Genomic DNA, 14,190 nt, shown 5'->3' with positions numbered 1-14,190 from the left:
GTACCTATCTCCCACAGTATAGACCACATAAAACACATTTAGGGGGATTCAGTTCCTCTGACTTAATTTGGGTGACTACAGACGCAGTGGTGGCTAGAATCCCATTGCAGTCAACCATGTCAGGAGAACCTGCAGCCCGGTAAGGACGGCTTCAGTTGCTTGAACGTTAACAGTAGTGCCACTTCTAGTGCAGTGTGATATTCTGCCTGGTCTCCATGTGCTGTTGTGGGACAGAGAAGACCTCTTGCAAGTCTTGTCTATTACAGGACTATAAAAATTAAAATGTCATAGATCAGATCTTCTAAGGACCTTCTCTGTATAGTTCATTAACACCCTTGAGCAGTCTTTAGCATAGGGAATCCTACAAGGAACAGCAGGCTAGGTGTTACATTTCCATAATATATTTGGGCTAAAATTGAATATAGTTTAATTATCCTGCTTATCTGCTGGTTAAAGAACAGTCGACGACTGTGTTCTTCATAAGGTATTTCCTTCCTACACTCACATTTCTCAGCAAAACTTACTATTTCTGTCATGATGACAAATAAAAGAACCCTGATGTTTTCTAGGCAGAGATTTTCACTGCTTTGTCTCTGTTCTGGTGTTGTTTTTCCCCTTCTTAATACAGAGTGCTGGACTTGCTTTCAACCATAAGGATTGTCATGGTTTTGGCTGGGACAGAGTTAATTTTCTTCACTGTAGCTGGTGCAGTGCTGTGCTTTGGATTTAGTATGAGAATAATGTTGATAACATTGAGACGTTTTGGCTGTTGCTGGGTAGTGCTTGGACTAGTCAAGGACTTTTCCAGCCTCCCAGGCTCTGCCGGGTGCACAAGGAGCTGGGAGGGGAGGGGGCACAGCTAAGAGAGCTGATCCAAACCGGGCAAAGGGATATTCCTTATCATACGGCGTCATGCCCAGTATGTTAACTGGGGGCAGCTGGCCGGGTGGGGCAGGCAGCGATCGCGGCTCGGGGACCGGCAGCGTCGGTCGGCAGGTGGTGAGCGGTTGCGTCACCTGTGCCTGTGGTTTATCTTTTTTTTTTTTTTTCCCCAGGCTTCATTTCTCACTCTCATTATTTTCCTTTTCATTATATTATAGTTATTATTATCATCATAACCATTATTATCATTACTGTTTAATTTTAATTATTAAACTGTTCTTATCTCAACCCACCAGTTTTCTTGCTTTTGCTCTTCCAGTTCTCTCCCCCATCCCACGGGGGTGGGGGGGAGTGAGCAAGTGGCTGCCTGGTGTGTAGTTGCTGGCTGGGGCTAAACCACAACAGGCTCTGATGCATTCCCTGCTTTTCTCTTAACAGTTTCGGATACAGAGCAAGTCTACAGCCTATACCAAAGGGGAAAAAAAATTAAATAAACCCTCAGAGGTATTTTTCTAAAACCTGCCCAATCAGTTTTGAACTGTTTTTTGGGGGTGGACATAATCTAGCTGCTGTAAATGCACTGAGAAGAGGCCTGAAGCATGAGATTTTGCCTGAACGCATGGCCATGTTGCGTGTTGGATGCCTCCTCTAGATACGCTCCCTCTGGGGGACAGCAGTACCCTCTCAGTACCCCCTTTGACATGTGAGCAAGCCCTGCCAACGGCCTCACTGCACGACAGGACCAGACTGTCAGCTAGCACCAGGCAGAGGGTCTACAACTTGCCCAGGCAGGCATTCCTCCAAACACCCATTTTCCAAAGACTTGGAGCTACGCAAACTATCACCATGACCTGAGTATAGAAAATCATGCCACAGAGGATTAAAAGTTGGGTGGGACACCTGAGGATAAGTTTGTTCCCTGCTACAAGGTGCAAAGAAATAGCCACAGGACAGATAAATGCTGTAATTTTGGCAGGCAAGCAAAATCCCCTCCAGAACAACATTTCAGAAATGTGTGTATCCCAACAGAGAATAGGACGGAGTTTGCCATATGGTGGAGGGAGGGGGAGAGGACCACGTGGAGAGAGGCCAGTATAAGCCGTTCTCCATCTATTATCTTTTATGCATCCTTTTAGACAAACAGGTGGAAAAGAAAAGCAAAACTTACATCCATTGCTGTGAAATTACAGGACAAATAACTTCGGTAGATAAAAGAACTGGCATAAATTGTTGCACTATTAAAAAAAAAAAAAAAGAAAGAAAATAGGCCTACATCTTCCCAGGGATGCTCACGGGCGTCTTCCAGAAGCCAGAATATTGAGTTTTACATCCTGACATTTCAATGGAAGGTGTGTGTCTAGGTTTTGAGCTATTTTCTTTTTCCCAAGAAAAGATTTCTGCATAGTAAGAAATAAAAGGTTTTGGCATCTGAACACATTCCTGCAAAGGGAAGATGAAGTCTTCCAGCCAGCCTATCTCTTAGTACTGGAGGGTGAGGTCTTCAGTCCATGTCTGTCTAGCCCTGGACAGCTGTGTGTCTCAGAAAAGCTCAAATTAAGGAGCAGTTGGCACTGTAACTTGTTGGCCTCTGGGGTTGTGTGTCAAAACCCAGCGAGGATTATCATCCTCAGCACATGTAACAGACACCCTTGTTTCAGTGATGTGAATGCTAAGCAACAACAATTTATTCAAAAGGAGGGAAAGCAATAGAGAATAAGTTTGGATTTACTCTACATCATAAAGCTTTTTGCATCAAAATTGAAAGGTGCATGAGGCTTTGTAGCAGGATCTGGTGGTTTTAGCAGTAAGGGGATTCCAATCAAATTCTGAGGTTTAGAAGAAATTTTCTTCGCTCTTGAATGGTCAGCCTATGAAGTTTTTATATTTGCCATGGCCTGCACAAAATAAAAAAGAATATATTCAGATCCTCTTTCTGATTGTATTCCTTCCCTACTTACCCTCAGTCCATACATATTTTCCTCTTGGGTATAAATAATTTCCAAAATACCGAATGTCACGTGTAATCATGCTGGGACAGACCTGTGCACTCATACCTGTGAGTAAGAAGAGTGTTTCCTATTGCTTCAGGAAAAGCATGGAATTAAATTGATATTCCTTGATATTGGGGTGAATGCATTCATTCCTGAGTGAATATAGAAGGCTGCCTTTCATATGATAATTCCTTTTTACAACACCGTTGCCCTTTTTGCACACATTTGATGGCACTTGTTGATCTGTGTCCACCCTGCGGCACAACTGAATTCCCCTCTGTTCCCCATGCAGCACGACAGCCCAGTTCTGCAAATACCAAACCCTGATATTTTGCTCTGGCACAGAAGCTGTAAAAATGTCAGAGCTGGGACAGCACAAGGCTGACATCTCCAGCCATACTTTATCCTTCTTGCTGAGGCTGATCATGGTGCATATCTCAGGAGGAAGAGCACCGTGGTGCTCAACCTACTTCAACCTGACTGTCCTCATGGCGTAATAGATTTTTTACTTATATCTGATCTAAACATTCAATAGCACCTTGGGTTTAAGGACACAAGCAAAACAGATTTGCCTGCTCCTACTGCAGATGAGCCTTGGTCAATGTCAAACTCACAATTTGCAGCAGGACCGGAACCCCAAGCAACTTCCAACTTTAACCAGGTGGAACGGACATCTTCCAAAGTGACAGGACCCTCTTCTACAGAGAAACATGTCCCGCCGGGGTGAAGACAAACCTGCAACAATAACAAAAAATTTCCTTCCCTCTGGTTCTGCAGGGCAGGGCAGTGCAGTCGCAATGCCAGCGGGGTTTCCCATTTGTTGAGCTGCCTTCACCACCAACTTGCCTTGAGGACTGTTGCCCAGATTCGGCCATTGTTGAAAGGCCGTGTAAGAGGTGAGATTACAAAGCAGGTCTACACCTTGCAGAGGTGGGATCCTTAGCTTACAATGCATCTAAATGCATGGCCATAAGTCAGGGTGGAGAATGATACAGATCTCCTGACTCATTGTCCTTTACTTTATGGAAAAGGGTCACGGGTCCTGGGGCTTTAATACTGGCTCCTATCTGAAAATAGTTGGCCAGGCTTCATTTTCACCTGCATATGCACTGCTGAGTGTGCTGTTATCCGAAGTTCATGGCCACCACAGACACCATCTCAGATGCCTAACACCACAGTGTTTAGCACAATCTTTTTAGGAAGACACCAGAAGTAGAAAATCACTTTTCTTCAGAAGTCATAATTTCTCCACCTTTGAAAGAGTTTTCACAGGGGAGCGCAGGCACTGAGCTATTTGGCAAAGTCCTGCTCAGTTTCTAGCAATTTTAACCAGTAGTGATTAAAATGCCCTGGGAAGTTTACGTCAGGTGCACAAAGATCCCCTTCTAGAATCTCTTTTCCGTCTTACCTGGAGAAACCTGGAGTGCCAAGAAGAGGAGAGAAAAGAGCAGGTAAAGGATCTTCATGACTGCGGATTTGTTGTGTCACTGTAGGGAAAGGGACCAAGAAAGATGTATGACAGACATTCCCTGGGATCTACAGTCTTCTGAACTGAACAAATACTGTATTAATTAAAATGGCATTTATATTGCCTTTTGCTTCAAACTGTCAAAAATAACCAGTAAGATCCATATGATATCATGACTGCTGTGCAAGGATTTCTGGGAAAAGGAAATATCTATGGGGCAACATCTTTTCAGGATATGTGATCATTAAGTTATTTTAATAGTTCAATTGCCTGGATTTCTTTCACATTTTGCAAATAGTCCTTACCCAAAAGGCAATCATGACTTTATTTTTAGTTAAATGTTTTATCTAATGAATGAACAATAATATGCAAAATGAGGTGATTACACAGTCAAGCTTACAAACTTCAGGAAAAAAATGTTCATTTTGGAATGCTAAAACTTATCAAGAAATAACAGCTAAAAATAACTCGCTCAAAATCTCCAGTCTTAGTCTGCAGGCAGCAGCTCTAGAATGGAAATACACAACCAAATCAGTTCCCATTTGACAAATGAAATTTGAAAAGCAAACATGTGTTCTCTTCACTGAAAGAGTTAATAATTGAATAATATCAGCAAAATGGGGTAAGATAGCCTAGAAGGGGGTCTTATGAATAAATAAGAGGAAGTTAGTGTCATATATCTTGGCATTAGAGAATCTTCTGATCTGTCACAAGTTATGTTCTTTTAAGCAAGGGAGGGAAAAGAGGTTGTGCTGAAATGTATTTCTGCAAATGGAATGGTAAAGGGTGGCCCAAAACAGCTTTGAAATTAGTATTAGAAGTTTACACAAATTTCTATATATTTGAAAATATCAGGAGAAACAAGTAGGCAAAGTTAACAGTTCTGAAAACGAAATAAAGTTCTTAACATAGAGACATAGATAAAAAATATGCACTGGTTTCCATCTAAGAGATCACCGATTTCTCTGGACCACAGACCTCTCTAAAGGAACCTGACCCAGCCAGATTTTTTCCTTGGAGTTAGTAAGCAGAGTATTTTTACCAAAGTTCTAGGTATTAGCACATATTTGAACTACTTATTCAACCTGTTTAATTTCTGGAAAACTTAGATTAAACTTTTTGAGTAACATATAAATTTAGGTTAATATACAGAGGTTTGGGGTTTTTGATTGCTTGTTTGTTTTTTTTGAGGAAAAGACAACAGCAGACATTGAAAGAAAGACTGAAAAGAACCGAGGAGTTACCAGGTATCAGGTGAGCCCAGAAGCCAAAGACTTGCTCTTGGTCCCTTCCTTCCAGAGGCTTCGGCTGTGGGGCTGAGAGCCTTTTTTATAACATGTTTCCTAAGGGGAGGGAGAACTGCTTTCTCTTCTCAGCAAGTGCACATTGAGCCAATCAAAAAATTACCCATTTTTTTGGTGACTTCTAATCCAATGAGAATCAAGTTGCTTTCATTCCCCAGTGAAAAAAAGCAGGGTTTCTCTCTGAACCTGTTGAAGCTCTTCTTCTGGAAAATCCCTGGTTATTCATGCAATACCTCTTGTGACACTCCAGTTTGTGTAAGATACGTTAAGCCGCTGTGGTATGTGTCAAACATCTTGGGACATACGTTGAGCTCTTCCTGCTTAGGAGCAACATATTCCATTGCAATATTGCAATACAGAACATCTACATGCTTCTCCGCACCCTGATTAGTTTATTTTCTGTTTTATAAATACAGATTATACGAACACAGAATGGACATACGAAGCTAAAACAAATGTCCTTACTTTGGCTTAGTGGCCAGTGGCCACCAAGGATGCCTAAGAGCAAAAAATGTACAGAAATAGGGTGAGTGCGTCATGGTTATGTCCCTGTACACCCTTCCAGCTGATGGAAAATACATAAAGCTGATGGAAAATAAACTGATTAGGGAAATTCAGTGCCAGAGGCTGTCTCTGGACCCTCAGGCAGCAGAGCTCCTCATGACTGCGCATTTTTCCATGACTCTGGCTGATCTCGTACTCCTGAGCTTCACAGGACCTTCAGTTGATAATACAAAAAAAACCCCAAAACATATTATGCCTTAGATGAGCATTCATTTTTTTGTTTTTCTGCTCCTCAGTCTGCCAACTGATCACGTCTGCTTTTTCTGTCATGGAAAGCAGCAAATAAATGTTTCATTTTCACCTCTGTACATCACTACTGATACTGTGGTCTTTTCTTACACTCCCCCTTGTCTGCTTATTTTCCCAGAATGAAAAGAAGGATTCTGTCAACCACAGCTGTCAAGTAAGTCTTCAGATGGATCCAGCTATTTTAGTGGATTATCCCTGTTGTACATGTGTCTTACTTTTCAGTTCTATTACCCTTTTGGGAATAGGTTGGCTAAAATTGCATGCGATGTCCAAAATGCATCTTGGATTTGTATAGTGCCTAGTCATACTTATTCTTTTGTTTTCAGCTCCTTTTCCCCCCTCAATTCCTAACATTTGTCTTGCCTTTTTGTCCACAGGTGAACACTGATATTTCTAGAGTGGCATCCAAGTGAAGTCTACAATTGCATTAGTGCAGTCTTGAAGTACCAGCTAGATGGTCCCCTGTGACTTCATGCTGGTCTGATTTCCACAGGAATTTTCATGTGTGCAAACTAGATTCTCTAGGAGGAAAGTGAACCAGAAGTTTTGCTTTGGAGGTACCCCAAAAGGACTCTGAAGGTACTCCCATGCCTAGTGGGGCCTGAAACAATGGTGGGCTACACCACCTCAAGGTCCTGTAAAGTGTACATAATATTTCTTTCTTTTGGAAACCCAGAGAGTTTGGACTAGGGGATCAGACATTTGAGGGGAGGCTAAAGGACTCATCTTTGTTCAGCTTGGAGAAGACATGGCTAAGGGTCATCTAATTGCTGTTCACAACTACTTAATGGTAGCTATAGAGAAGATGGAGCCACACTCTTCTCAGAGGTGCACAGGAGAAGGATGGGAGGTAAGAGACACAAACTACAAGAGAAATTCTAATTAGGTATAAGGAACAAACCCTCTCACAATGAGGGTCATCAAGCACTGGAAGGGGAGTCCAGAGAATTTATGGAATCTTGATCCCCATATAGATATTCAAACTCAACTAGAAAAAAGCTCTAAGCAACATGGTCTATCTTTGAAACCAGATGGTCGCCAAACACCCATTCAGACTTACATTGCTTTGTGGTATATTCAATAAATCAATTTGTGGTGTGGTTGATTCAATAAATCCAAAATCCAAGTCAAACTGAGTTCATGAATTCATATAATGAAGATCTGAAGAGCCTCAGTATGATCTCTAAGGATCTAGTGATCCTTTGCTACCTACTGATCTTGCATTGCACCAAGTCGCTTGCTGACGTACCCAATAACTATCCAAAGACACCAATCCTAAATACTTTTTCAGATCATATTTCATCTTACACCTTGCTTCAGTTAACATTTTTCATGCAATATTCTGACACCTGAAGTACGTTATAATAGATTACCATACATCTGCTATTTTGAATGACTAGTGTTCCTAACTGACCATGATATCTGCAAATGACACCATGACTTACAGACCCTTTAACATCAGAACTAAACCGAAATATTTGAAATATTTTAATTGCTTATTGGTTCCTCAGTTCAGTTACTAGTGATGTGATTTTTTCCTTCCTTTGATAATAATTTCTTAAGTATACAGAAGTGTACAATGTGAATACATGCACAGACACACATAGAGATACATGTGTGTGAAAAACATGCCTACAGATTTTCCTTTAACTGCATGCCCTGATAACTGAGATAGGTTTTAATTTCCTACATATTTTTATAAGTGAATAATCTTTTGCAGTAGGAAAAAAAGATAGTTGAATTTCTGGTTTGCCTATGAACATCTGGCCATAAAGCAGAAAATGGAGGGAATAAAATTACAAAAGTTGCAGTTACTTCACAACTTGCCAAGGGTTTGAGGTTAGCTTGCCTACCAACTGTTATTGTTACTCAACCTGATTCCTCAAGGAAACAAAGATACATCGTTAATTTTTACCATATCCGAGGTTCTATGTGCAAGTAACGTCAAGGACTTGGCTTTAACACTGAGTATTCTTGATACTGATAATTATAAATTCTAAGTGGTCGCTCCCATCATTACCAGGAAAATATCTCTCTCTGGAGATGGGTAAGAGAGAAGAGGAGGAGGGATGGAGCACCTTTGGTTGTCCAAAGCTCATAGCAGTGAAGCAGGCCTTATTGAGATTTCAGTTCGTGGCTCTCAGGGTGGGAAACCTTTCCATCCCTGCCTGCAGCTCCTGTTCTTATGAACAGGAGGCAGCCTGTCATTTTTGTACATTGGGAGGGATATATTGGTGTTTTGTCCTTCACAGCCTCAGTGTTTTTCTCCAGTGCCTTTTGCTGGTAGGCCTGACTTACACTAGGATCACAGTAGCACCAACTACATGTTCCTTCACCCAGGGTATCTGGGTAGGAGACTGCATGGGATCCAGCCCAGCTGAGTTGGGCAGCACCTCACAATCATTTGGCTCTTGACATTAGGTAGGTAATCCTCTCTATCCAAAACACCAACTACTTTCTCACTATTTTCAGTGCAGAGGGAAAGGGACTCTTCATGTAGAGTTTTCTTCTGCTTAAATAACATTTCTGTTGTTTTCTTGCTTCATCAAAGTTCAGAAGGTGATCAAGTTGTGTTTCTTTCTATCTCCAAGGCAAGCCTTCACTCCAACTTCTTCAGGTTGGAGTTCACCAATGATGCCGCACTCCCCCACCTATTTCAGGTCCAGATCGCCCATTCCTCTTTGGAGAAAGAGAGATATTATGATGAGGTCAACATTTTATGTAATAAAATAGTTGTTTAGAGCCCTGGCACAAGAACTGATAGATGGAGGCTGAAGCACTGCTCTGCTTGATGCAGGTGGGATACGCTATTAAGGGACACGTCTTCACAATGAGGCTGCAGAGTGTCATGAAGAGAAATAGCTTTCACCCTTTTCAAATCAAGATGTGTGGGTAATTGTGCTAAGATCACTTGCCACAGAGGAGGGAGGATCTCACCTCCCTCTTAGAAGTCTATATCTAGCACAGCAGATGAGGACATTAGGAGCAAAAGGGAGAACTCAAACTCTGTTCCTAATAGTCTTCTGGTGAAAAAAAGCAGCAAGTATTAGGGACGTCTTTCAGTACTTTCACCCGTATTTAAAATGCTACTACACAAAATACCTGTTTGCTGTTCCATCCCTCACTTCCAGAGGACCATTTGTTCATGGCCATGAAGGGTCCAGGCATCTGGAAGTAATAGTATGCAGGCATAGCTAGAACGTCAAGACCAACAAAAGGCATAATTGATCCACAGAAGATCAAGGTATTTTGATGTCACTGTGGAGTGTATAGTATAGAAATTCAGACTCCTCTAGATTATCTGCAAAAGCTGTTAGCAGTAGTTGCACTGCCAAAGTAGACCCACCAAAAGGAGGATAACCGGTACTTAGACATTGTTCTGTGGTTGTAAGTGAATTTACAAGACATGTACTACATTATAGTTAGCAGATAAAGTTTTGACCCAAGTATAGATCACCTGAATCAATAACAGAAGGATACAGTCATAAACGTCAAACAGTACACAAAAAGTATTTAATGAAGCTCAAGACTTTAACGATTTGAGTAACCAGGGAGAAATTATGAGATTAACATTTCTATGAACAAATCTGCCCTCCATCGTATTTCTGACTTGACAGCTAATTGAAGGTAGCAGGGTACCAGTGCAGAGTCCAATCTGTTGGTTTAAGGACCACACTGTGACTGGCAGGTGTGTGGTGTGTGTTCGAACCTCTTTGGCAAAGGCCATATAGCTTAAAGTTTCTAAAAACCAAAGAATCTCTGTAAACGGAATCATATCTTCTAGAGACAAATGGCAGGAGTGATCGCATCAAAATTTAGATGTTCTAAAGGTAAACATCATCCCAGAGTCCTGAGGGAACTGGCTGATGTAGTCGCTAAGCCACTCTCCATGATATTTGAGAAGTCATGGCAGTCAGATGAAGTCCCTGGGGACTGGAAAAAGGGAAACATTGTGCCCACCTTTAAAAAGGGTAGAAAGGAGGGCCCAGGGAACTACTGTCCTGTCAGCCTCAGCTCTGTGCCCGGGCAGATCATGGAGCAGATCCTCCTAGAAGCTATGCTAAAGCACATGGAGGACAGGATGGTGATCCAAGACAGCCAGCATGGCTTCACCAAGGGCAAGTCCTTCCTCACCAACCTAGTGGCCTTCTACAATGGAGTGACTGCATCAGTGGAAAAGGGAAGAGCTATGGATGTCACCTCTCTGGACTTCTGTAAGGCCTTTGACATGGTCCCCCACAGCATCCTCCCTAAACTGGAGAGATATGGATTTGACGGGTGGACTGTTTGGTGGATAACGAATTGGCTGGATGGTAACATCCAGAGGGTAGTGGTCAATGGCTCAATGTCCAGATGTAGACCAGTGATGAGTGGTGTCCCCCAGGGTGCATACTGGGACTGGTACTGTTTAATACCTTCATCAGTGACACAGTCAGTGGGATCAAGGGCACCCTCAGCAAGCCTGCAGATGACACCAAGCTGGGTGGTGCAGTCGACACACCAGAAGGACAGGATGACATCCGGAGAGACCTGGACAAGCTGGAGGGGTGGGCCTGGGAGAACCTCAGGAGGGTCAACAAGGCCCAGTGCAGGGTCCTGCACCTGGGTCGGGGCAGCCCCCGGGATCAGCACAGGCTGGGAGATGGAGGGATGGGGAGCAGCCCTGAGGATAAGAATTTGGGGGCGCTGGGGGGTGAAAGGCTGGACAGGAGCCGGCAACGTGCGCTCGCAGCCCAGACCCCCAGCCGTGCCCTGGGCTGCATCCCCAGCAGCGCGGGCAGCCGGGCGAGGGAGGGGGTCCTGCCCCTCTGCCCCGCTCTGTGAGACCCCCCTGCAGCGCCGCCTCCAGCTCGGGGCTCCTCAGCACGGGACAGACACGGGGCTGTTGGAGCGGGGCCAGAGGGGGCACAGAAATGCTCCGAGGGCTGGAGCCCCCCTGCTGCGAGGCCGGGCTGGGAGAGCTGGGGTTGTGCAGCCGGGGAAGGGGAGGCTGCGGGGAGACCTTATTGCGGCCTTTCGGGGCTTGAAGGGGGGCTGTAGGAAGGGTGGGGGCAGCCTCTTTAGCAAGGCCTGTTGTGACAGGACAGGGGGTGACGGTTTTAAACTAAAAGACAGTAGGTTCAGAGTAGATATAAGGAAAAATATTTTTACACTGAGGGTGGTGAGACACCGGCCCAGGCTGCCCCGAGAGGTGGTCGATGCCCCATCCCTGGGAACACTCAAGGCCAGGCTGGACGGGGCTCTGAGTGACCTGCTCTGGTTGAAGATGTCCCTGCTCATGGCAGGGGGTTGGACTAGATGGCCTCTAAAGGTCCCTTCCAACCTAAACCATTGTGAGATTCTATGATTCTATGATCAAAGCCCAAGCTATTTTCACTGCTCTTCCTTTATAGTTAATGGAAATAAATTGTTTTAAAGAGTCTTAACTGGAGTGCTAACATTAATAATAAGAGTGCTAGAATAAACGCCGAAGTAACAGGAAATACAAGAAACCCAGATATGTTGCATTATGAGATATTGTGCTACAGTGCCTCCTGCTAGCTGACGAGCCGTAATCACTCATTCTGCGGAACAGTGCAAATGGGAGCTGTGTCTCTAACAAAGCCAGCATTTCCCCTTCACAGGGTTGTTTTACATATGTAGGCACCTCTCCAATCCCACCCAGCAAGCCATTAGGATTCAAAACCATCTCAGTCTGGTGATGTATTTGATTGGCCATTGTTCTGTGCACATTCAGCAACTGCTTCTGGGAGCAGTTCTGAGAGCAGTTCTGAGAGCAGTTCTGAGAGCTGAGAAGCTTCTGGAAGGGTCTGATGTTATCCAAAATGTTCCTGGTTTTCCCTTGCACGAGGTCCCCCAGAAGTGAAATTTCTCAGATGCCTCCAGGTCCTCTGAAGGAAGCATCTGGAAATATCCTGGCATTTTCTACACTGCGAGGCCGTGATGGCAGGGAAAATTGAGACAGAAAGCACAGATTCTGTCTTTGACATCTCAGTCAAAAAATACCATAATACCTTCAAAAGCAGCCTGGAAGCTACCAGAATGTGTACATGCTGGACACAAGCACCCATGAAATCATCAGAGAGAAGCTAGGTTTTATCCCTGACAAAGATACCATGGTCACTGCAGGAGTGTTCCAGGAATACGGCCGCTGGGAAGCGGGGGGTGAAATGACCTACCTTTTCCCTGGGCATGCAGTAGGGTGCAAGTAGAGAGATGTCTAGATCTAAAAACCACCAGCCCACCTGTGCGTTACTGCCTGTGGTGTGAGCAGTTCTACGAAATATCCCCTTCTTCCCTATAAAAGCACACAACCTTATGAATGCCATCATAACTGATTTTATTAAAGGGGGGAAAGAAAGGATTTCCAGGATGTTGCCTGGCTCATATTTCTGTTTTTGCAGATGCTGATGTTCGTGTCACTGCAAAGGCAGATTTTGAGAGCTTTTTGTTGCAGCAGGAACTGGCTCCACCAGCAGCAATGGGATTGGGGTGATTCAGAAGCCATTCAGGAGAAGCAGAAAGGGTTTCCAAGCACAATCCAAGGAGGCTTCAGCCCTTTCACCACCTGCATGGAGAAGAAAAGAGAGTCTCAGGTTACCCACCAGTAGGTTTTCTGCAGTGATGCTCTCTTTGTTTCATGGCACCAGAGCAGACACTGTCATGGGATACAAACACCCCCTAAGGACCCTCTAGGGCATCAGGTTTGGCATTGGAGAAGTGAGACAGGATGGTGTCAGGAGCTGTGCCTCTAAGATGTTGCTCTGGAGAAAAGATAAGGAGGATATCAGTCATTGCCACAGTGATCCTTGCACTTCTACATACCTTCTGCAGCAAGAAGATCCTGTGCCACATAATCCAATGAAGAAATACTGTGGAGGACACGGCCCAGGGAAGCAGCGCCCGTTATGCAATCTGCAAATATGCATTTGCCTAGGAATGATGGCCTGACCTGCACAGTGGAAAGAGAATAGTCATTTACCATGGAAGTGAGCAAAAGCTCTCTCTCTCTCCTCTAATTCCTCTCTCTATCCCCTTCACACCTTACCTGCAGCCCCTTGAAGCATTATGAAAAGGGCAACCAGGAGCAGGTAAAGGATCCTCAAGGCCACAGCTGGGGTGCGAATTCCTTACCTGTAATGAGCAGAGACCACAAGACCAAAAGACACTGGGTGGAGGGCCTCCTCCTGACTGGGAGACAAGGAACTGCTTAAAACATGCCCTGAATGACCGAAGGCAAAATCTTATAAAATTTGATGGACTTGAATGAAAAAGAAAGTGAAAACTGCATCCTTAGAGGTATTAAAAATTTCAATGCATATATCTCTAAGCAACCTGACCTTTGAGCATGGATTCAGACCAGAAACTCCTGGACTCCCTTTCAACTGAAATACTCTGGGAATCTATAGATTTTTGGTGTTGTATCTTTTTTTAATATTGGCTTTACTGCATTGAAATATTGTATTCCAGGCCTGTACAACACCACGCAGGTTACTCTGGTACCAATACAGACCCACGAATTATTCACTTTCAACCTACTGTATTTCACCAAATGTTCACTCCTCTTGGAGGTCAGCAAACTAAGCTCCCTCCTGCAAGCCCTGCAAGCAACCCTTGGTTCTGCAGGACATGTACAGACTGGACACACTAACTGGAGTAATGAGAAGGAAGGAGTTAATGAAAGCAGAATACTCATTAGACTTGAGATTAATGAAAAGAAGTGTATAAAGGC

The 14,190-nt window shown here is 43.9% G+C and overlaps 1 protein-coding gene across 1 annotated transcript; it reads right to left on the bottom strand.

The window, feature by feature from the left end:
- Window positions 1-2,550: 2,550 nt before the first annotated feature.
- Window positions 2,551-5,644, bottom strand: LOC142055701 (antimicrobial peptide THP2). The gene is made up of 4 exons (XM_075089821.1): window positions 5,586-5,644; window positions 4,282-4,360; window positions 3,488-3,608; window positions 2,551-2,777 (listed from the first exon to the last, which is right to left on the bottom strand). Exons 2-4 carry the CDS (start codon window positions 4,337-4,339, stop codon window positions 2,762-2,764), a joined length of 195 nt encoding a protein of 64 aa, XP_074945922.1. The 5' UTR covers window positions 4,340-4,360; window positions 5,586-5,644; the 3' UTR covers window positions 2,551-2,761.
- Window positions 5,645-14,190: the final 8,546 nt, after the last annotated feature.

This window comes from Phalacrocorax aristotelis, chromosome 3 (assembly GCF_949628215.1).
Source record: "Phalacrocorax aristotelis chromosome 3, bGulAri2.1, whole genome shotgun sequence".
Lineage (NCBI taxonomy): Eukaryota > Metazoa > Chordata > Aves > Suliformes > Phalacrocoracidae > Phalacrocorax > Phalacrocorax aristotelis.
Note: the sequence above shows the minus strand (reverse complement) of the source record. Positions and strands in the feature narration are given on the sequence as shown.